General features: G+C 47.6%; 1 protein-coding gene across 5 annotated transcripts; it reads left to right on the forward strand.

Annotated features, from left to right (window-relative positions):
• Window positions 1–6: 6 nt before the first annotated feature.
• RNF2 (ring finger protein 2) lies at window positions 7–23,299 on the forward strand. 5 transcript variants are annotated; one of them, XM_075422718.1, is made up of 7 exons: window positions 7–232; window positions 16,355–16,443; window positions 16,790–16,950; window positions 17,862–18,077; window positions 18,575–18,847; window positions 19,976–20,147; window positions 21,092–23,299. In XM_075422718.1, the coding sequence occupies exons 2-7, from the start codon at window positions 16,357–16,359 to the stop codon at window positions 21,191–21,193; spliced, it is 1,011 nt and encodes a 336-aa protein (XP_075278833.1). In that variant the 5' UTR covers window positions 7–232; window positions 16,355–16,356; the 3' UTR covers window positions 21,194–23,299. The 5 variants fall into 5 exon arrangements, with proteins under 5 accessions (XP_075278833.1, XP_075278834.1, XP_075278835.1 ...); XM_075422719.1 differs by lacking the exon at window positions 7–232 and adding an exon at window positions 410–597; XM_075422720.1 differs by lacking the exon at window positions 7–232 and adding an exon at window positions 410–567.
• The last annotated feature ends 126 nt before the right edge of the window (window positions 23,300–23,425 follow it).

The following is a 23,425-nucleotide window of genomic DNA, read 5'->3' on the forward strand; positions in this document are numbered from 1 at the left end:
GGCGTGAGGGGAGGGAGGAGGGCGCTGGGCGGCCCGGTCTCAGCAGCCCCCATCCGCGCTCCCCCCTGCCCAGCCCCGGCCATGAATATGTAACTCCCCTCTGTTTCCCGAGCTCCATTGCGGAGGCCGCTGCTCGCCATATTGCGCCGCTGGGGCTGCGGCTTCACCGCCGGCGAGAGCGGGCGGCGGGAGGCGGCGGCGCGCTGAGGCGAGGCGCGGAGCCCTGCGGGCGGTGAGCGCGGGCTGGGGGCCGGGGCCGGGGCCGGGGCCGGGGCCGGGCTGGTCGCTGCCGCCGGGTCTCTCACCCGGTACGGCCGGGGAGGCTGCGGAGCCGCCGGTTGCGGCGGGGTGCCCGGCCCGGCTGCGGGGTGTGGCGGAGGAGGGGCCGCGCCCGCCTGAGGCTGGGGGGCTCTGAGGGCAGGAGCCGGGGCTCCGCTGGCCCCGAGCCCGCTGACAGGCAGCCCCCCCCCCCCCGCCGGGCTGGGCTGGGCTGCTCGGCCCTGCTGCCGGCCCCGGGGGCTGGGGGGGTCGTGCCCGGAGCCCTGCGGGGGGCCGCGAAGCACGGAGGTGCGGGAACACGTCTCTCTCTGTGTATATGTATGTATATGTATGTGTGTGTGTATGCGGGTGTGGGAAGCGCGGGGAGAGGTGCCGTGCCCAGCTCCGTGTCACGGCCGCGCACGGCAGCACCAGCCCGGAGAGCCGGGCGCTGCCGAAAGCCTTCACTGGGAAGGGAGAGCCGGTTCACCGCCTCGCCAGCCGTTGGTGGTGGTTTAATCAGTTGCCCCTGCTTAAAATGCTCCCCTCGGTGTGGTTTGTGGCTCCGCGTTCCCAGTCTGTCGCGGCTCCCGGAGCCCGAGCGCGTCCCCATGCAGAGCAGCGTTCGCAAGGTGCGATGCACTCTTGGGCGAGCGTTGGCCTTCCCAGCGCGGCGTCGGGGAGACGGGCGCGGGCCGGGAGCTGGGGATGCGTGTCCTCCCTCCGCACTCGCTCTCGCCGCTTCCCACGGGGATTCGGCACCTATTTCTTGCCGGCTCTTACACCCCGCGGTTGCTGGCTCTGCGGAATCGTGCGCCTTCCTTGGAGCCGCCCCGCGGCATGGTGTGTGCGTGAAACGGACACTCTGAGCCATAGCCTTCTTGGGGATTTTGTGAAGCTGTTTCTTTTTCAGACCCTCTTCTATGGCAAGTGATTGGATCAAGTGCCTGATTCCGTAGAAAAGCAGCGGACAGCTGGTAGAGAGAGATGATTGCCAGTGTGATAAATCATAATCCAGTCCTCTCTGGAAGCGGTTGCAGCTCTGTGTAATAACTATGCGTTGCACGCAGGCTTTTAAGGATTAGAGGAAATTGCTTGCATTTGAGAAAATGTGACTGGTGTGCGGGTGAAATTATTTTTGCTTGGGGAAAATTCTTTAATCAAATATGTCATTCATTCAGTGACAAAGACTCGATTTGTCATAGGAGTTCCCTGCAGAGGTACTCTAGTTTGTATTCATCTATGTTTTCATTAAAAACTTTTGTAATGAGATAATTTGACATTTTTATACATCACGTCAAGCTCGGAGCTGGCATTCAGCTTGTCAGCTAAGACAGAGGCACTCACTTTGGAAGCAGCGGGTATCGATAAGCAGTACCTTTTGCATTACAAGATAGACTTGTTTGAAGGATTATCGTTTTTGGGAGGTGGGAGGGATTTTCTCCGGACAGATGTTGGCGTGAGCCGCAGTGTCAGGTCGCAGGCTTTGTGGCTGGATCTCGCTCTGTTACGGTGCGCTTCAGCGGTGATACTTCAATAAGTTTAGAACAGCTTTAGACCGTATTGACCCTGTGAGTTGTTATTTACAATGTTTAATAAATGCCTGATTATTTTCTGCGTTCAGCTTCATAGCAGTAGTGGGACACAGATTTTGTACTGGAGGAGGTTTTTAACTTCTTCAGTAGCCAAAATTTTGACCTGTGGCAGCAAAGCTTTGAAACACCAGACCCTGCCGCAGCAGCCAAGGAAAACACTGCCTGTCATGTCTTAGAGCTGAAATAATACACAGGGACCAGTGAAATATGTTGCATGGGACTCCCTTTATCAGTGCCACTTTGTGTTTTAAGAGTGATCCGTGGTAGCATGTTGAGTATAAGGACCTGGTTGGGCATCTTGGCTGATCAAAGCACAATTCTGGCATTTTCAGGGCTGTGTGATCGTTACATAGAAATATGGTTGGCACCTATAGGAAAGCTGTCAGTCTTACACGTGATGTAGATGTTGGAATAGATTAATTTCTTCAGCTTCCTTTAAATGTTTCTCTTTCCCTTGCTTAACAGGAAGAATGCAATGGGGAAGAAAAAATGCATGGGGAAAAGGGAACCTCAAAAATGAGACATAAATCTGCGACTGCTCAGTTCTGTTTTTCTTAAAAGGAGCACTGGATCTGCTGTTAGCGAAGCATCAGTTCAGAGAACATGCGTGAAAGAAGTATCCACGTAAAGGGATTCCTTCCACTTTTTTTTTTTTTTTTTGCTTTAATACCCTTATCTGTGTTTTAATGGATAGATCAGCAGTTTAATAATGATGCAAACAGAGAGGAAAAAGATTGGCGAAGGGATGTTGTTGACCCTGAACTTGGTTCTGCTTGTTGGTGAAAATAACTGGCCTTTGAAGCTGACCTTAAATTCTTAATTTTCTGAGGAATGAGCAGTGTTTGGTGTTACGGAGCTGTTTAGACTTGTTGCAGTGGAGAAATATTTTAGGAGTTATCCCCGTCTGCCTTCCCACCACTATGGGATTGCGGAGCTCCCTTGTGAACAGCTGGGAGTTAGCAGTAGTATTCTGCTAACTAATTGAAAACCTAATCTGTTCTTTACTCTTTACCACTTGGGGATAAAAATTCAACTATTTTGGATGACTGCTGGGTTTAAACTGTGTAAGTATTGCTCCTGCAGTACTGTATGCAAAATGCACAGTTTTATTTGAGAGCTAGTCCTTAAAATACAAACTGTCGTTAGCTGTCGCCCGGCTTTAGATGAAAGCTGCCTGGTTGCCAAATTAACAATTTTGTTTCTCTATATTTATTGTAGGTATTAAGTCAATTGTACGTAAGATGACTTGAGTCTTTCTTTTTGTCTCTCAAGTGTTGTGGGGGGGGGTTGTTTTCTGTTTATTAATAACCAAGCTGTCTTTTGCTTTCATTAAGAGCATTATATCACTATTGGTTGTGGCAAGTTTCATGATCATAACTGGTAAGTGGGTGAGAAATTTTTGTGGCTATCTAACATAGCTACGGGAAAAACTGAAAACTAAGGATATTTCTTGATCTGATATTTTCAGAATTTCTCCCACAATAGAAACTCATTAGAATACTACTGCTTACTGCCATTTGTATTAATAAATGTGATGGGTAGTAGGTATGTTGTATGCTTTAGAGAAGGATAACGAATGGTTTGCTTGATGTAATCCCTGTAGCCCGGGGAGAGCAGTACGCTTGATTTATAGTATATTTGGCTTGAGCTTCTATGATGGTTCTTAAAATTTGCTTAGGAGCATCTTGGATCCTGTAGCAATGCAGCCAGAGCAGCAGTCCAAGAAGCCAATGAGCAGGCTTTCGTGTTTTCTGCTGAGGAAATGAAAAGTAACAAGCCCACGTTGGTTTCCCAGTGGAAGTGGCTCTGTGCTGGCTCCTGACGCATTGCAGTTCGGGGTCTAGCGTGGTCATGGCAGCGTGCCTTCGGTTTTACACCCTCTTGGCGAGCGGGCGGCTGGCGAGCTGCCCTGCGTGGGCTCCCGAGGGGCATCTCCAGGCTGGAAGAGCCTCCGCGCTGCGGGGGGGAGCAGGAGGCGCAGCCCCAACCGCAGCTCCAACACGTTCAGCGTGAACATGGTGTGTCGGGTCTGTAGCTCCTGGTTGTTGAGATCCCGCTGAAGCTACCCGCCTGTTTGCAGCTGGACGGAGCGGAGGGTTTGATGTAGGCGTGCCTGCACCACCACAGCTGCTGGGAAGGAGCCGGGGAGCCCTGGCTACGCATACCTCCGGCAGGACGGGCTTTAATCTGGGTGAGCGCTGTGTTGTGTTGAGACTGCAGAGTCCTGAAGGTGAAGCTGAATCGCTGCGTTTCATTATCACCACCAAAAGTGGGTTGGGCTGTTGGATAAAAAACAGCTGCGTTTTCTGTTTCTGGTGTAACTGTAGCTATAGAAGTGGTTTCTACCAGCACTGTCATAAGCCAAGGACTGCATTTCTCCGCATTCCCAATGGAAACACTGAAAGGAGAAGACCAGTTTTCCAGAGACCTAAGCTTTGCTGCCAGACTAGTAACAGCATTGGTGGAGATGCAGAAGATCATTGCAGTGCAAGTACGTTCATAGGATTTCTGTTAAAATGTACGGCAAACTAAAAGGCTCACAGCAGAAAATCATCTGAGATCATCTAACTTAACCTTATTCATTGGAGTGGTCGGTGCTTCATTCGGCAGCTGTTATTTCAGGGAGACAGCAAGAAATTGGTTAGCCTCAAAAAATGTGCCGGCAGTGAAAGGCCTGTTTTGTAAGAACAAAAGCGCTGGTTCTGAAGCGTGAGTCTGTGGCGAGGGGCCGCGCTGCACAATAGCAGGGTACGGGGTATTTCGATACAGTCACACCCACTTAAATGTGGTCTTGTACTGCAGTCGGTGAGGGCCGGTGCACTGCAAACCTGCGACTGACCAAGAATTTAAAAAAGGAAGAAAAAAAAAGAAACCCCAGAGTAAGTCTGGCTAAAGATACCCTGCGGCAACGTGTAGCATTCCTGGCCCGTCTGTATGTATTTAGTTGCTGTGACAGATTCGACTTTTCTGGAGTTTGAAGGTTTACTTTTGTTTGTTCCCGAAAAATTTCAATCCTTTATCCCTCCCTACTCTGATCTGACGCAGCGCTGAAATGAATTTTAGGCAGGATTTTAGAAAGGCATTTTTGCCTTTCTCCTTCACAGTTGGTCATTAATTCTGAAGTCTAAAGTTGATTTAACTGTTAAGAGCTTAAGAACTTAATGAAGAGCTACAGTAGCATGCTTCATAATATGAGAAACTTTACATAAAATTTAACAAATAACAGAGAAAATGGCGATTCTACTCACTCCCTCACAGAGTTCTGCTTAATATTGTTGCTTCACAGGGCTAAATTATGACTTGGTAATGGCCTTTTTGCTTTTTATATGAATTGTTGGCAAAGGTCTCGGCACGTTTGAGGTCTGATCTATTGGCCCACATCAAGAGTGAAAAGGTACCGTTCCTGTAACAGTTTTGTCTTCACTCCTGGCAGAAGGAATTAATGTTGTATTGTGTTTTAATTCTCACTTTGGACAAGATATAAGTGGTGTTTAAAGGGCAAGTACCTTTTTTTTTTTAGCTTCGATGATTAAAATAATCCTACTACCTGTTGCATTGGAACAGTGGGCAATGTTTGCTTTTTTTTTTTTTTTCCCCTTGGTACCAAAAGCTGAATTATTTTTACTAATCCCCCCAAGATAAACAAAATCTAAGCTTTTCTGTTTAGGAACAGCCTGATTTTGAGATGTGATGAGTTTGAGCGTTTGTCGGCCTGACAGCTAGAGGAAGATGGGTGGATTCTGGACTCCCTGGAGACAACTGGCATTTTAGAGATGGAGCTCTCTGCAAGTGTTGTGATTACCTTGTGTAGTCCGGTTCTTGTGGCTGAGGAGATGTTGTCGTCCAGGAGGGTGTGATACAGAACTGTAAATAAGAAGTTGAACGCTGGGGACTGAGGTCGTCGAAAGCAGTGGAGGGATGCAGGAGGCAGTGTGGAAAGCCCACTGATGTCCCTAGCAGAGAATACAGAACCCATCAGAATAAACTGGAATTTGAGCGTGAGCATGTAAGAGCAATGTGCATGGACATACAGTGCTTATACGCTATTATACTGTACTGCTGTAAATATATATAAAAAAATATATAAAAATAAAGATATAAAAATAATTATAAATATAAATAAATAAATATAAATCAATGTCCAAAAGTACACAACTGTCCTTGACACTGTGATTAAACCACCTTGAGTATGATCCAGAGTTTAATTTGGTCCTTTTTTTTGTTAAAGCTCTTGACATCTGAAGCGGGGGATTATCTCTCTCTGGTTACTTCTGCTAGCGTTGCAGTCGCTGCGTTGTTCCGCAAGTGCACATGTGTGTGGCAGGCGGTTTGCGTGCGGTCACAGCACAAGCGTTTTGGGAGGGCAGGGTGAGCAGTTTGACGGCCAGATTGGAGACGCTGCCGTGCTCCACGGGTCGATTCAGCTCAGGCCCCGTGAATTGTCAGTGTCAGTTAACTGGAAGCGCCCACGTCTCCAGGCACCAGGAAAAACCACTTTCCTCCTTGGGAGAATAAATACAGTGAAGCAACTGTAGAAGGCCACGTGCTAGCGAGTGTGGGCATTTCAGAAATGCCAATATTAATTTTTACCCCCCCTATGTCAGATGTCATCTGCCCAGTAGCCTGCTGGACGCTTCACAGTGACAGCATTAGGTGTGGTTACTTGGTTTTCAAGGAAGGATTTTATTTTTTTTTTATGTTGAAGAGAAATGCCTCTTAAGGTTGTGGGCAAATGGGAGTTTGGGACTAGTTACCAGGAACACTAAAACTCAGCACTAGTGTGATTGAAAGGGACAGTCATGTTGGGAAAACACCTGTAGTGTTACCAACTGTAGGGGCTGTTAAACTGTGCCGGTGTCTCAGATTCCTCTGCATTCCTCAGTTTTATAGGCTGCTCTGGGACATTTTTGAGTCTGTGGTCTTGAATTAATTATACAACTTTTTTTTTTTTTTCCCCCCCCTTTTTTTTCCGCCTCCTGGCTGGTAGCGCTTTAGGGCAGCAGTGAGGTTGTCTCTCTTTGCTAACTGCTCCTTATAGAGTGACAAACTTTGGACTTCTCAGTTTGACCATCTGAAAATGCCAAGCTTTATAACACTTGCTCTGGGAACAAACACAGCTTCCCTAATTTTTGTGTCCTTCCAGTGTTGAGTGCCATAAGGTAACTTCTCGTGAGTCGAGTCTCCTCTAGATGAAAAGCTTTGTTATTGAAAGTCATGGGATAAGAGGAAAAAGTATGACTCTTTGTAGAGTGACCTTTACAGTGGATTTCTATGAGCATCGCATTTTGAGAAATCTAGACTCAGTTTTAAGTGGCAAATGAGAGAATCTGACAAACCGTCTTGAAGATGATGTGCTTTCAAGCAGCCTGTAGAAACGCATACTTATAACTTCTCCTGATGTGCATTCTGGTGACACAATGCTATAAAGAAAAGGAGAGGATGTTATTTTTTCGTACAGAACAGGCTGGTGTTATATTTGAAATGTAGAACTTGGCACAACCTGGAGTGTGGGGAAGATCTGGCACTCGTGTATGTACAAAAGGTTTTATTGTAGTCGTAGCTCCTTCGTTGTGCCAGTCGATCGGTTTTCTCATGTTCGGTGGGAGTTGGGTGTACGCATCTGAAAGTAAATTTTGTGTTCCATTTTAGTATTAGTTTTCTGGTTTTATTATAATTTTTTTTCTCAGCCATAGTGGGGCTATATTGATATAATTGATTGAAACATTTGAATGGTAATCTCCTTATTTACTTCTGTAAATAATGTAGGAAAATGAGATGACAAGGAACCACATACAAACGTTGTTAAAAGGGGATTGTCAGGATGGTTATCGCATTGCATCTGTCTCTCAGCTATCCTTCAAGCATAACTGAAATTGGAATGGCTTGAGGTAGGGAAAGGGTAGACCTGCCTTCAGTTGCTTCATCGCATTAAAGATGACTGTCACGTGCACCACAGTCAGATTGCTTCCATTGACATACATTATTATTATTTACGGTAATGTGTGGCCTCAGGATAGTCTCAGCCATTCTACATTTTCACAGATTTTTGTTCAGACTTAGTTTCTGTGTATTTTGTTTAGCTCAGAATCACGTTTCCAGGTTTGCTTTTTATGAACAAAATGCAGAACCCCTTAAAAATGGACCGTGGACAAAAGGAGAGAGGATCCTTAGCTGCGTGAGTGCCTCAGGATGGATTGTGAGTTGGCCTCCAAGCAGTCATAGGTGTGGTTTGTGCAGCACTACTCAGTTGTTAGGGTTGTGGTGATGCGGGTGGTTCTAGACACGTGCTACCAAAGCCCAGTTCAGGATCTGAGGATGATGCCCTGCCAAGAATCTGACTCCTTGCTTATTTCCCAGCAATGCTGCTGTCCCTGGAGCTGCTGGCGTGGTGGTTTCGTCTCTTCCACGAGGCACAGAACAACAAGCTGTAGCCAGGTCTTTTCTCCCTCGATTTTTTTCTGATCCAGTGCTTCTGTCCCACAAATATAGTCCAAGAATGTGTTTGTTTGCAAGCTTATGTATTGTAGGGGTGGAAAGCATAGTGTAAATACTCATTATTTCTTATCACATTTGACTTCTGGAGCATGTAATTGCTATTTGAAGTTTCAGCTCCATAGTTTGTATTAATTTGGCATCTTTAATAGTCTTTTAATTGGCTTTGATTGTGCTTTGCAGATGATAGACTTCCAGTTCATGTGTACAAAAGCATTTTAAACCCTGGCTTTGTGTAAGCATTGCTAACCACTCATTTTGAAAGGTAGTAGGAGCTCACTTACATTACTGTAGAGTATTAACCGACAAGGTGATTGGTAATAATTTTGACATTAGCCCATGAATGTACTTTTGGGGGTTCTGTGATAGTAGCTGAAACTATTCACTTGATAATACTCGTTTTGTAATCTATATCCGATCTTTGTGGGTTTGCAGATTGACGACTAATCTGTCACCACTTACAGCTCTATTCTAACAGCTACAAATGTTAAATTTGGGCAGGTGCCTTCAGCTCTCAAGAGGCTGCTTGTCAGGAGGTAATCAAAACCCAAGGCATTTTTGCTTGCTGTTGGTCAATTTAAATGTACGTAGGGGGGAGAGAAACTGTTCTCGGAAAATACGTGTGGTGTTTGGAGGCTTATTTGTTAATTTTCCAGTTTAGACAAAAATACCTAGTTGTGAATTATACTGCTGATTCCACACGTTTTCAGAAGGTATTTAATGAAAGTGTTCTTTTTCTTAAATATGCGGTTATATCCATCATGTGTTTACAGAGAAACTCCCACCTTGCTGGCTATTTTTAGTAACATACTAGGTGTGTGAAAGCCCAGTTCCCTTGTTGCTGTTTTCACACAGTTCAAACAAATGGATTCTACTTTATACAGAGCTCGTGGTCACTGTAGCCCCAAGAAAGCCTTCTAATGTTACTTTTGTGGGTCAGGAGGATGTTCATGTAATGACATTCAGCCACATAGATTGTAGAAGGTGTGTGCGTGCAAGCGTTGGGTAAGAGAAGGCCTTGTTCAGGGTTCTTCAGCTTTTTACTACGGCAATGATTAGTGCTAGTTGCCGTTGGCTTTTTTTGGCTTTCCTATACAGCAAAAAGAGAATGATTAGGGTTGGAAGAGACCTCCAGAGATCACCTAGTACAAACTCCCGGTGAAAGCAGATGAGCTTCTTCATGACCACATCCAGCCAAGCGTGGCTGTCTCCAGAGTGGAGATCCCGCAGCCTCTCTGAAGTGACCTTTTGTTAGTGGTTCTCTTCCTGGGGCTTGGTGCTTTCCGTACAGCATTAGTTTCCCCTGTGAATTACACTGCTCGGCACTTACTAGTGTATTCTGTCTGTCTGCATGCCTTTTGTCATGGCAAATCCTTGCTCATTTTGGCTTTGGTAGCTTTTATGTAATTTGGCTCGTGGTGTAAGTCCACAGCACAAGCTCCTAAAGATTCTTGATGAGGTTTAAGGATTGTAAGAGATTATGATGGGTACAAAATCCCACTTTAGCTCTTTGATGTCTGCAGGACTGACAACTTGAACTTTGCACACAGAGACGTTGTGTTTTGATTGCGACTCTCGACATGGATCGATGAGCTTGCATTTGTTGTTAGCATAGATCACGACTGATTGTGTCAAGAGAAGGGGACTGTAGGCATGGCTAATACAATCTTGAATTGGATTTGCCAATATAAAGAAGTGAAAGCCTTCCCAGTAAGGGACGTTGTGACATCAAAAATTGATGTTGGGAGGACAAGACCGATAGCTGAATGAACTAAAAACGCTTCAGACAGACGTTCCTCTTTCGAGTTTATCCCCTTTTGAGATCAGGATAGGATTATAACGAGCGCAGTATGAGCGTGGCGAGGGACAGTTTGAAGAGTGGTGCCAATGCGAGCAAACAAGCAGGAAGGGAAGGGGGCACGGACAGATGCAGCAACATGCTTGTTCAGAGTCATCGAGCAGTGAATTTCAGAGCTGGGAACAAGATGAGCTCCAGGCCAGAACCTGATTGGGCTGTCTCCCAGGGGGTTTGGGATCCAGAGATGGATAAAACTTCCCAAAAGAGTGAATACTAAAAGTCCTGGATTGTCATCTAGTACTAGTTGTCCCAGATTGCTTTCCGTTCGGTTGTAATCTGGCCTGCCGGTGAGCTGCAGTGAAGATTAACTCCTTCAAATGAAGTCTTTCTAGAAATTTTTTTTCCTTCAAATCAAGCTCTTAGCCAGAAAGTAAAAGCAGAAAAAAACCCTTACATTTCATAATGCTTTAATTGAATAAACTGAAATGAATGATTGAATTGAATACTTTGTCAAAACATGCAGTTTGTCCCTAACGCTAGTTACAGTCTCAGAGAGAGTAAAACATCGAACTCTAATCCTGTTAAGCTTCCAAAGCAACTGCACTGTGATACCTGTTTTGAAAAGTCCTAATCCTTTGGGGAAAAAGAAGTCAGAAGGGTTGAAGGTGCTGTTGAACTTGGCATACCAAACAGAGGTCTAACTCTCTTACTATTTTAAGTCTAAATATTTACCTTTTAAAACTTGGAACAAAAATCAGTTGATTTCTAAGGATTTAATACTGTGTAAAAATGTGGGCATAACTTTTTTTAAAAAGCCTCATGCTTTCCCCCCTCCCCCCCTCCCAAAAAAAAAGTGTTTTTTCATGAAAATATCAGAGATCAGTATGGTGTTCAGAGTTAAAGAGCAGCTGGTACGGTTATGGCCTCACCTGGGCTGGGTTTGGGGGTCGCCCGTTCCCGCTCCTTGGTGCCATCCCACCCGTTCTCGTATCTCAACGTGTGCCGACACAGCCACGTGTGCAGTTACTCTCTAGTCTTTGCCTGGGCTAAAACAGGCACTGCGAAGCATTCTGGAGAATAATTCAGGTTGTGAGGAATCTCTGGTGGCATCTGGGAGAAAGTCCACCGCTCCCTGGTTAAAGCAGGACCGCCATCAAGGTTAGTTCCAAGCCAGAGCTAATCAAGTCTTACATTTTCACAGATGACAAAGTTTGAGAAATCAGACTGAGGACGATTAGACGTTGGTGAATCTAAGGGCGGTCAGCCTCGGAAAAGGTAAAGCAGGGCAGAGCAGGAGCGGTGACGCGCTGCTGCCGAGGCCTTCCCTCGGCTGCCCTGGGGCCAGAGCAGCCAGGCTGCCGCAGCTCAGCGTGCTCTGACGCGTGCCCGTTGCCAGCTGGATTTTAATCTTACTGGGCAGTTTCAGGAATGGGATACCCCACTGCCCACCCTGCTGCGACTCGCGAGCAAGTAATTCACTACAGGAGCTTGTGAAGTGGAGGTGATGTGTGACAAGCGTGGACGTTGCTCTGCTGGAGTGTTTTCTAAGCACGCTGGAAGGGCTCTCCAGCGTAAATTTCCGGGTCGGTAAGCAGGCAGGAGATCAGAGGGGCTTTTCTGAGGGGGTCTTCCATACTGTTTTTTTTTCCTAGAGCTGTCTGCCCGTTTTCCAGCGCTTCAGGAACAAAACTTGTTTTGTTGTTATGTTTTTAAACCCCAGCCATTGTCTTCAAGTTTGTTTTGGAAAATAGTCTACAGATGGATGACCACAAAGAGCAAGATTGCATAAGCCCTGTTTTCCGAGGAAATCGGGCTCCAGTAGCAAGGCTTTCCCACGCAGTGACGCGGTGTTGCCCTGAGGCTGGCAGGCCCATCTCCCACCTCTAGCTAGGGAGCTGTTCAGCTTCTGGATGACGTTTGGTTGTATAAAATCAATGAAAAGTTTCCGAAGCTCCTTCAGAACAGCACAGGTGGGTTTTGTTTTCTTTTGTTTTTAATGTTTCTGACATTGTGGAGAACTGCGAAACATCCTGGGTAGAAAGAAATCAAACTGATGTATTCTGACAATCTTCAGCGATCTCCCTCTCGCATCTTCCAGTTTTCTTCTATGAAAGACACAAGGCAGCTAGGCCAGTTTGATGACTAAATACGAAATATTAGCTAGTTTGTCTTTTTTCAGATGCTGTTGGGAACTGGGGAGTGACAAAGCATCAAACCTAGAGAGATTTGTAGCATTTCTGGTTCTCAGATTTGTAGCGCGTTCTTTTGGCTTTACCAATCCCAGAATGTTCGGGGTTGGCAGGGACCTATGTGGGTCACCCAGCCCAACCCCCTCCCAAAGCAGGGTCACCCAGAGCAGGCTGCACAGGACCGCGTCCAGGCAGGGCTTGAATATCTCCAGAGAAGGAGACTCCACAACCTCCCTGGGCAGCCTGGGCCAGGGCTCCGTCACCCTCAGAGGGAAGAAGTTCTTCCTTGTGTTCAGCTGGAGCTTCCTCTGCTTCAGTTTGTGCCCGTTGCCCCTTGTCCTGTTGCTGGGCACCACTGAAAAGAGTCTGGCCCCATCCTCCTGACCCCGACCCTGCAGATATTTATCAGCATTTCTAAGGTCCCCTCGCAGCCTTCTCTTCTCCAGGCTGAACAAGCCCAGCTCCCTCAGCCTTTCCTCGTAGGACAGATGCTCCAGTCCCCTCATCATCCTCGTAGCCCTCCGCTGGGCTCTCTCCAGCAGCTCCTCATCTTTCTTGAGCTGGGGAGCCCAGAACTTTGGTAGGGGCAGCTCTGTGTGCACACTCGGTAATTACAGAGTTGGTGCTTCAGAGATTTACCGGGCTTGGCGACGGAGTCAGTCTGAGGGATTGCAGGTGTCCTTCTGATATTGGTTGGGGCCAGGGTGTTCTTAGTGACTGGCAGGAGTGGCCCTCTGGCTATCGCATCAGTCGTGACGAGTAGCTGTCGGCGGCTGTCAGAGAGGAGGATTTTGATCTGCCTGCAGGAATGTGGCCTCTCCACAGCGCCGGGCTGTCCTGTGACTGGTTGCTTTCCTCTGACACCCAGGGGCTACAGACAAGTCATAAAGGTGAAAACTCATCAAGAGTAGAAAGTCGTGGTGTGTTAGAAGTTGCTTCAAAAGCCTAATGATGAAAAAAGGCTCACAGGGGTGTCTGACTTCACAGTGTTCCCAGCGCTAAGACCTGCGACCTGTGAAGAAGAGATCTCATTTTTGTTTATGAAGTGGAAAAGGTCTGAAGTGTTGGATAGCTGAAAACTTCAGTAGATATTGTTGTGATGAAATCTGCTTCGTATTTTGAGTTGGAAAAACGAGCATGAGAAAATCGTTGTGTAAGACTTAAAAAAAAAAAATGCTGGAAGGGATGCAGAGGAATAGTGAACTAAGCGGAGATCCAGCTTACGAGTGTGAGATTTCAGTGGAATGAATGTCAAGACTGAAGAATAAATGTGAGGTTTTAGATTAATTCTGTATCTTTTTCAGCATGTTTGAGTTGACCACGTTTCCACTGTTCCTCAGACTTTGGCTTCGTGCGTACCAGGGGCGGAGGAGGTGTTTGCTAGCGACAAAGCGGAGTACGTGGATCTCTCAGCGTTCAGCTAGCTTGAAGGCCAGTGCCTTCCCTCTTGCAATCTGAAAGTGCTACCGCTGCAGCCCTTAGGGTGAGAATGAAGCACTCGGCACCTCAGATCAGAAGGCTTTAGAATAAAGCTGGTCAATTATTCATCACGACACTGGTACCGTGTCTTCTGCAGCGTAGCCTCGGGCTCGTGGGCGCAGTTGCAATATGAGCGATGGTGTTAACACCCTTGTTCTCCGGATTGAGAGGTGTGCTGACAGCGCGGCACCCGGGGAGCTGCCGCTCGGCATTAGCAAGGGCAGGCATGCGAGTTTAGGCAAGATGCTGCTTGTGCATGCGATGATCTCTTTACTGTGGGGCCACTTCGATGAGTGACGGAGCGGCGCGATGTTGGGAGCAGGCTTTTCTGTGCGGAGAGGCTGGGTTTACCAGGCCTTGGCTGTCCGTGTCTGCTGCAGTCTGTCTGTCTGTATGTGCTTCAGCAGGCTTCGAGCAGGCTATGGAAGATTAGCGGCTTCGTGAATTTCAGTAGTTGAAATGATAGTTAATTAAATGTGTCAGCTTTAAAAGCACTCAAGAGTAGTATCCCGTGCAAACACAGAACAGGAATGTTGGGTCTGTGTTAGACCAACCGACTGGCAGCAACACGTAAGGAAAATCCTTACCCCGGAGGGACCTGACTTTCTGTCCGCGTGGCATTACCTTCAATGACAGTGGAGATTAGAACCTAGAGAAATGCTGTTTCCTTTCTTTGCCACTGGTACTCTTTTCAGCATTGCTTCTTTGCTGAGATGTGTCACTTAATACCATCATTTAAATTCATAGCTCTGAATAATTGAAATAAAATACCCAGAATCTTGACAGGCCAGGCCAGTGCTTGGCTAGACCGGGAGCTGACAGTCTGCGCCTGGGTCGGGGAGGTAAGGTCCTGACTGGACATCTTGCTTTTCTGATCCACACAGAGGAACATGTCTCTTGCGACAAGTAAGCTGTATCAGTAGGGCAGAATATATATATCATAAAAATTGGAGTTGATGCTTTGTCATCTCCAAATTGACACCTCTTCAGACCCGTATTACTCACTAGGCAGAACAGTGGATGGGGCTGCTTGATGTCAGGCTTTCTTTCCCCCCCTTCCTGTTTTCATAAGGTGAGAAAACTTAATTTCCGTGCCTGCATGAAAGTAGATGCAATAATCTTTGCTGCACTGCTTCTCTTGCTTTTCCCTCAACAATCAATTAAAGCTTATAACGTAGCCTTGCTCTCCGGAGAGGCTGGCCCTTTTCGTATAGAACTTGATGAATTGGAAACTGGATTCTAATGTACTGGTAGATGCCAAGAGAATCTGCCTTTGGCAGCTCATTTGAAGGGTCTGGAAATACAAACCAAACCTGGATTTTATAAAAAGCCATAAAACAAAGGAAGAAAGAACTTCTGCCTTTTCCACTTAGTAGAAATGTCTGCTGCTGCCATCTTGCCTCTTACATGGTTACACTTCTTTTTTTCAAAAATACCACACAGTCTGGGATAAGTTTTCCTGCTTCAAGGCAGGCATTTTTTGAGAGATGGGGAGGATTCCCCCTCTACCCCAGGGTGAAGATACTTTCTGTTCAGAAACGGCGTTTTCTTCTCTCCTTTTGCCCCGACTTCCTTTCACATGTCTGCAGGGACCACGTGTAGTAGTTTTGCCTCATCTCCTATAATAACCCCCAAATTTTGAGGGGAAAGCATTGCAGTTTCTCGGCGGCGTTTTTTTTATTTTGGTGTTTGTTTCAGTTCTAGGTTTTTTTTACTGCAGGGGTGATGTGTGCCTTTGCCTGTAAGCGAGTTCTGCAGCAGCGGTTGCGGAGCGCATCAGCCGCCTGCGGAGCGCGGTGATTTTTATCCCTGCCTGTGTCCAGCAATGCCCCTCTGCCACCGCTGACACAAAGAACGAGCAACGCCGTGCTAGTGCAGGTATGGTGTGGGTTTCTGAAGCTCCGCAGCTGCTGGCTTCCCTGCAGGTCATTGCAGATCAGGTGTGCGTCCGCTGAAGCCTGGTGGCACTGCGCTGGAGAACGGGACCTCTTGACTGGAGTGGTCTGGGTTGGACCTGGTCTCCCAGTACTCGCTAAAATTCTGACTGGAAGCCCCGAGCGAGGTGTTTTCAGGAGGAGAAGTCCGGCATTGTAGCGTGCTGCCAGCGGGCACGTTCAGCGGGTTGTCGGTGTGCGCGTGCAGTTGGGACCTTCTGCTTGGCGGGGAAGCAGGCCCTCCGTGACCCGTCTGCGTGTTTGCAAGGGGCTGCTTCAGGAGTATTTTCCCCTCAGGTGGCATTGGCAGCTTTCGCACTGCGCAGCCCAAGTTTTACGGCCTTCAGTTCTATGTCACTTCTGTTCAACAACCTGCATTGATTGTTGCGAAGTGTTCGTGGCTGGCTGACTCCTCGATGTCTCGGGCGCGGTGCAGAGCAGGGGACTGTCCGTGTGTCACACGGCGCAGCTGGTGCTGGAGCGAACAAGCGTTCCCCTGCGCTTCTGTCTGTTCGGACCCGGGGACGTCTCCCTCCCAGCGCAGCCCGCTCGGGAGGGAGCGGGCTCCTTGTGCCGGAGAGTGAAACTGGTTTCTCTTTTTCCTCCCAGCCATGTCTCAAGCCGTGCAGACAAACGGGACGCAACCTTTAAGCAAAACGTGGGAGCTCAGCTTGTACGAACTGCAGCGAACGCCTCAGGTGAGACAGGTTAGAGAGCTGCCCTCTCTGGCAAGGCTCGTCCTAACAGAACGCGGAGCTTGGGGTTGAAGACTTTCTTTTTCCTTTAGGAGTGTTAACTGCCTATTTTAAATGATAGGGTACGTTAAAAAAATCCTCCCAAAACAACAGCTGTCTTGTAATATTAGAAAAATAAATGGATGTTGGATCTTTGTTCTTTTTTCCTTCCTTTAGCAGTATGTGTGTGTCTGATGTGGTTGTGTGTCTTGTCTTTCTACTGCGTTTCTCTTTAGAAGAGTAGAACACGCGATCTCGGTGAAGAAGATACTAAATTCTGTTAAAGAACTTTTACTGTATTTTACACTAGGAAGCAATCACTGATGGCTTGGAAATAGTGGTGTCACCCCGGAGCCTGCACAGCGAGCTGATGTGTCCCATCTGCCTGGATATGTTAAAAAACACCATGACCACCAAAGAGTGTTTGCATCGCTTCTGTGCCGACTGCATCATTACAGCCCTCAGGAGCGGGTGTGTAAACACGGTTATGGGGCTTTCACTGAAGACGCAAACGTGAGCAGGGAAATCCTTGAAGCCCTGGGTGTTGGTGTGGAACAGTTCCGTGCCCGTGCACTGCAAGCTGCTCAGTGTGTAGCAGCACACCTCACGTATTGCGTTCTCGTGTGCTCAGCCGTCTGCGGCAGACCAGAGCTGGTCCTTCTCCCCTCCCTGTCTCCCCTCCCTGTCTCCCCTCCCTTTTTCCATGCTGTGAGTAGCTATTGCTGATAATGGCAATTACCTGTGTTCAGAGCTCACACTTGAGTTGCTGTGCCTGTGTAAATTTTGAGGAATAATTAGCAAAAATACATTAGAGGGAAGCAGGAAAACCACGAGGAGTAAAGACGCCAGTGTTTCAGCTAGTGAGGCCTCTTCCTCTTACAGGAAAAAAATTGTGTGAACCTGACGTTTTAGTTAAATGAGAACAAAGTGGTAGGAAGGACAAGACTGTCTTAGTTTTCCCAATAACCGGTGCCTGAACTGTAGAATCGGTTCTCTAATCTTTGGTTTGTCCTGTGAGAGCTAGGAAGACAATGCCTTAGCATAATTTCCGCTAGACCTGGGTTTTTTCTAGGTGAAAATCCAGCCAGGGGGTTAAGGGAAGAGCCGGTTGGCAGGGTGGGACTTTTTGAACTCTGCAATCTAAATACAGTTTGCTTAAAAAAAAGAAAAAAAATGGAAAAAGCAGCAGGGAGACAGATGTTTGGGGTTTTTGTTTAAATATCTGGAACTGCCTGATCTGTCACAAGATGGAAGCCCCGCTCCAGATTTGCTGTAAACACTGAGTCTGGGCGAGCGCTTTGCCCAAGAGTTGCGGCATTAGGGCAGACCTGTGTTACTGCTGGCGAGTTAGTGGTGTTTTCTTCCTTCTCCTTCATGTCCAGCAACAAAGAGTGTCCCACGTGTCGTAAAAAGCTCGTTTCGAAAAGATCTCTGAGACCAGATCCCAATTTTGATGCTCTCATCAGTAAAATTTACCCAAGCCGAGATGAGTATGAAGCTCATCAGGAGAGAGTGCTGGCAAGAATCAGCAAGCACAATAACCAGCAAGCTTTGAGTCACAGCATTGAGGAAGGATTAAAGATTCAGGCCATGAACAGGTACGTAACCCACGTCACTTGTCCATGTGCAGCCTTGTTTGCCTTAACGCTAAAAATACACTGTCTGTCCTCACTCCCTGTGTAGGTGGAGATTCCTCGTCTCTCCTCTGAAGTCTGCCAAGATAAGTTTTAGCCTTTGGCAAAATAAGTTTTAACCTTTTGTCTGCTAACAGAAACCTGTGTACCACTCGCTACCGCTGCTGTGGCAGCCGGATGTAGACAGCAGATTCCAGCTTCGTTTTACCAAATTCTGGCCATCGTGTGTTAGATGATGAACTGCACTACCATGAATCCCATCCCAACAACCACCACTGCATGCACAGGAACGCACATGGTGCCAGGGCTTGGGTTTTAGTTGGGACTTAATTCCCAAGGCGGGAATACGCGGTGCTTACTCAGCAGTGAAACGCTGAGGGTGCATTTCCAGCCTTGCGGGCCTGTACACTGGGTGAATTCCCAGTGCGGAGCAGCCTGTGTTTCTGTCTACTTCTGACCAGGTTGCAGAGGGGCAAGAAACAGCAGATTGAGAATGGCAGCGGAGCAGAAGACAATGGGGACAGCTCACACTGCAGCAATGCCTCAACGCACAGCAATCAGGAAGCGGGGCCTAGCAACAAGAGGACCAAAACTTCGGATGATTCTGGGCTCGAGCTGGACAACACCACCACAGCGGTGGCTATTGACCCCGTAATGGATGGCGCTAGTGAAATCGAGCTGGTCTTCAGGCCTCACCCGACCCTCATGGAGAATGACGACAGCGCACAGACAAGGTATGTCTTCCGTTCCTCTTCGTGTATTCTGCTGCTGTTGCCTGCTGCTTTTGTTTTCGGTCGCTTCTTGGGGCTTTTAAAAATCCATTCGCCCTGGTGATGCCACATCCTGTTTAACCGTGTGCTCTCTTGCCCCCTTTCCACTGCAAGTCAGGTCGATGGTGCGGCTCAGCTGTTAGCAGGAGTACAGCAGCAATCTGTGTTACGCCTTTGATCACAGGTCGAGATGTTTTTACAGGTTTCTGGCATTGCAGTTCACAGTAGGTACTAGGGTGATGGTAGACTGTCAGCCCCTTTTTACTCTTTCTGAGATTCTTTGGGAATAAACAAACCTTGTGTAAGTGGCAGCAGTTTTCAGAGCAGCTCTGTGTCAGCGGGATTTGTAGGCTGGGAAACTTTTCCTGGCATTTTTTTCCTTTCATGATCCGGTCCAAGCACAGACTGCAAATTTTGGATTACAGCGATGAGCAGTCTGGAGTTCTGCAGCTCTCTTCCTGGCTTCCTCTCCTGATGGGACAGGAGTCTCTTGTAGAGCCTATAAATACATTACAGGCTTCAGCCAGCTTTTCTTTCTGGTTTGGAATTGTGAGGTTGTTCTGAGGGTTCTTCTGAAAGGCAAAAAGGCGGCGAAGCTTCTGGGAGAGGCCTCTGCAGCCTTTGTGTCAGCCTTTAATTCTCGGAGGAGGAGTTGAAGGGAAAGCAGATAGTGAGACGAGAAGGAAGAGTGACTGTAACAGGGAGCAGAGGCGCAGAGTGGTGCGTGTGTAGGCTCTTCAGCCTGTGGCTGTGCTTGGGAGATTTCAGCAGTTGTGAGCAGTCCTCACACCCCCTTGACAACCTGTTATCAGGGGTTTTATTTCGAGCAGATGACAGGGCAGGGCTGTTCTCTCCACAGCGAGCAGGAGGGCCTGTGGGAGAAGGGTCAGAAAGATGTGAGGGCACTCTCGAACAACAGAATTCAGTGAGCTGCTTGTGTGTCTTGGGTGAAAGCAATTCAGGTTCTTGTTTGTGAGCAGTCTTTGAAGGCCTTTTCCCACTTGATGCTTAATATTTGGGGCTGTTCCAGGTGTCTTTTTCCCATACCTGCAACTCAGATGTCTTTGTTTATCTTTGTGGTTGTTGCCACAGGTACATCAAGACCTCAGGCAACGCCACCGTTGATCACTTGTCCAAGTATCTCGCTGTGAGACTGGCTTTGGAGGAGCTGCGTAGCAAAGGAGAATCAAACCAGATGAACCTTGACGCGGCCAGCGAGAAGCAGTACACCATTTACATCGCCACCGCCAACGGGCAGTTCACTGTAAGCACAGCTCCTGTCCGAGGAAAGCTGCGCGTCGGTGCCCCTGTGACGCAGAGCCGAGTGAAGTGCACTCAGCTGGACGTCTCCCGGGTTGGCTTAGGGGAACAATTCGTAGCACCAGGTGGTTTATTTAGAAGCAGATCAGTTCCTTTGCGGGAAAATGTGTACGGCAAAAGCTTGGTTAGTAGAAAGGGAAGCATATAAGTTACCTGGGAAAAATCCAGTGATGCCAGCAGCTACTAGCTGACTTAAGCCACTATTTTAAAGGTAAAATTGAAGAGGAAAAATATTACTTTATCTGAGAGTCTTGTTTCCAGAGCAGATAGCTCTAGCAGCAGGAAGTGTCTGTTGTAAGGTGGTGTTTCTCCACCTCTGCACAGGCTTCTGATACGCCGCTATGAAACAGCCGCGAGCACGCTTAGGGAAGAATCCCTCCTGCCACTGGCTGCCTTCAGAACACTCAGGCACAACCACAGGGCAGTATCGCAGTTAGACTGAACTCTGAGCCTGCCCTCACGCTTGGGCATTTACTGGAACGAAGCCAGCCTTTTGGTCAAGGGACAGGCACGCGCGCTGCAAGGAGAGTCTGTTCCGAGCAGCTTTAAAGCACGACTGCAGATTGTCCCTTGGCCCAGCGCAGAGGTGCTGCTTGTATAAATACACATCTGCTACTCCCTCTGGGCAGGGAGACGAAAGACAAAAACTCCCCTGCACTTTATTGACGACTGAAGTGTTTTTCGGTGCTGCTTTAGTGAGATCTGCAGGAGCTCCAGACAGCTTGTGTGGGTGCTTTTCGATGCCGAGTGGTTAGCTAATACCTCGTTACACATTCTCAGCAGCTTCTTGACGTCGGCGCGCTCCTCTGATGTAAGGAGCTGTCTGTTGCTGCAGTAGTACCTGCGCGAGCCGTCGGATTTCATTTCTGTTCTGGTGTTCTCTTCCAGGTATTAAATGGGTCATTTTCCTTGGAACTGGTCAGTGAGAAGTACTGGAAAGTGAACAAACCCATGGAACTGTACTATGCGCCAACAAAGGAGCATAAATAAGCTGCGCTGGAAAACTGCGACGGGACGAACTCTTTTCATAGCTGTGACTTCTTTAATATTAAAAGAAGGCACCACCGTTATCTTCATGGACAATACACGTGACGCCTTCAGGCTCTCTCAGTGTACTTATTAATATGATTAGACAGTATTCTGGGTCGTATTTAATTTAGTCTTTGGTTTGGGTTTTTGGTTTTGCCCTAGGAGACTAAACGACCTTCTCCAGTGCATTCCAGTGTTTGACATGCTTTTTTGTTCCTAATGCATGAAAACTGAATGAGTGTTCCGGTTTGGAATGTCTTAATTTTTGTCCAGGTAAATCTGGATTTCCGATACCTTTGACACCGTTATAGTAGCCTCTGTGAAGTATTGAGCATTGGATGGCTCCGTCGGTCTATTCAATAGTAACATATGCCAAGGAACGTGTTAAATGTTGTAATTTGCTAACGGTTATCCATGTAAAAGGTTGGTGGAGAATTGGTTTCTGACAGTCTTGCAGCTAGAGGCCGTCCGATTCCCTAGAAAATGTTTCTGCATCATTTCCTTGTGAACAAACAGAGCTGCAGTGAGAGAACGGCACGTTAAAACCTTGCTGTTTACTTGGCGTAGAACTTCAGCGCAAGGCACTCCCTGAGATGGGTTTGCTTTTTACCGATGATTTCAGTCAAAGAAACCCCGGACGCCCCAACCTGTAACTCTTCCCCTTGCAGAACGTGCCCGTCTCGATGCACCGCGCGGCTTCCCGCCTGGCCCCTGCTGCGGTGTTACCCTGTCCTCCCGAGCTTGACCGAAGATCTTCGGGAAGCTTTACAGCCCTGCTCCGTGCCCTGTGATAACAGATTTTTATTGTGAATGTATCAGAACGTTCTGTAAAGAACTGTCCTGGAAACCTGTTTTTAAAACAACCCCCCCGATATTCCAGCCCACGGACATGACGCAACGTCGCAGTGCTTTGCTGTGCGGAGTTCGTGCCCCCCAGCTGTCAGCGTATCCGGGCTTCGGTTCCAGCAGGGAGGAATTCAACCGTATGCTGCTCGAAGATTAATTTTTTTTCTTTTTTTTTTTTTTTTTGCCATAGCTTTAACAAATGTGGCTTAGCACTTTGGAGGACAATTCTAGCACTTGACAAAGTTTACCATTTAGTGTCTTACATTTAGGTTCCAGTTCTACCACTCGGCAGTAGGCTGTTGTGTGAAGTCCAGTCGCTATGTTCATCTGTGTGTTGATCTCCTCGCCCCGGCTGGCACCGAAGGGGGGTTGCTTTACCCGGCGGCGTTGTGTCTGGAGGGAGGCGATGTTACGGTGAGGTTGCCGATGAAGCCCTCGCCTGGGTGCACCTGAAGCCAGAAGCGGAAAGCGTTGCTGGTAGGCGAGAAGCACTACGCGGTGAGCCGGGTGGCGTGGCTCCTCCTTCGTCTTGCCCGCAGCTGGCCTGGTGTTGGCCTGCGGTATGGGCGTATTCAGACGCTCGGGGATGCTCCTGGGAAGGAAGCACCCTTCCATCGCTTCTGCCTTTCCAGCCTAGCACTTGTAAATACGCGTCCGTCCGACTGCCATTTCCGATCAGCTTTATCCCAATGTGAAAGCTGCACAGGCTGCTCTGAGCAACTCAGTTATTTTGTCCGTTTTCCGTGATGCGAAACGGCAGGTTTCAGGCCCTGGAACGCAGCGGGGGGCGGTTTTTACCAAAGTGCGTTACTCCTGGCTTGCTGGTGAAATGTTGCGTTGTAGAGACTCGTAGTGCATGTCTGCTGAATATAACCGGGGGAGCAGTGGTTATAAACGCTTTAAAATCTATGGGGAAACTTCTAGATTAGCTGCAGCGCCCCTTCCCGTTGTGCTAGCGAAGGTCATGTCCCGTCCCTTAAGCAAGAGAGGTGTTTGTGAAGCTGAGCAGTCTGTCTAGGAGCTGTCTGTCTGTCTGTCACTTTGTCCCCAGTTCTTTGAAAAGCGGGGGAGAATGTGAAGCTTTTATTTTCATGTTGTAGTGAATTTACTGAATATTTATGTTCTTTAAATATTATATGTCTATATATAATGTAGCTGTTTGATTAAACCATTGATTGCACTGTGACTCTTTAGTGCTATAAACTTTTATTTTCAAATTGACTTTACTCTTCCACCTTTTAAAGGCATGTTATTTCTGAAGTACGTAATGTGGTAGGTACGGGCAAGCCTCATAGCTCTAATGTTCAACTACGGTCACACTGAAATTCTCCAGCTGACAATAAAAGT

Source organism: Opisthocomus hoazin, chromosome 6, assembly GCF_030867145.1.
Source record: "Opisthocomus hoazin isolate bOpiHoa1 chromosome 6, bOpiHoa1.hap1, whole genome shotgun sequence".
NCBI classification, from domain to species: Eukaryota; Metazoa; Chordata; class Aves; order Opisthocomiformes; family Opisthocomidae; genus Opisthocomus; species Opisthocomus hoazin.

Excerpts from the sequence above, each read along its gene's own strand:
- RNF2 (XM_075422718.1), top strand. The coding sequence starts at position 16,357 with ATGTCTCAAGCCGTGCAGACAAACGGGACGCAACCTTTAAGCAAAACG. Across the intron at positions 16,951-17,861 it reads ATTACAGCCCTCAGGAGCGG|CAACAAAGAGTGTCCCACGT; the intron begins GTGTGTAAACAC and ends CTTCATGTCCAG. Across the intron at positions 18,848-19,975 it reads GACGACAGCGCACAGACAAG|GTACATCAAGACCTCAGGCA; the intron begins GTATGTCTTCCG and ends TTGTTGCCACAG.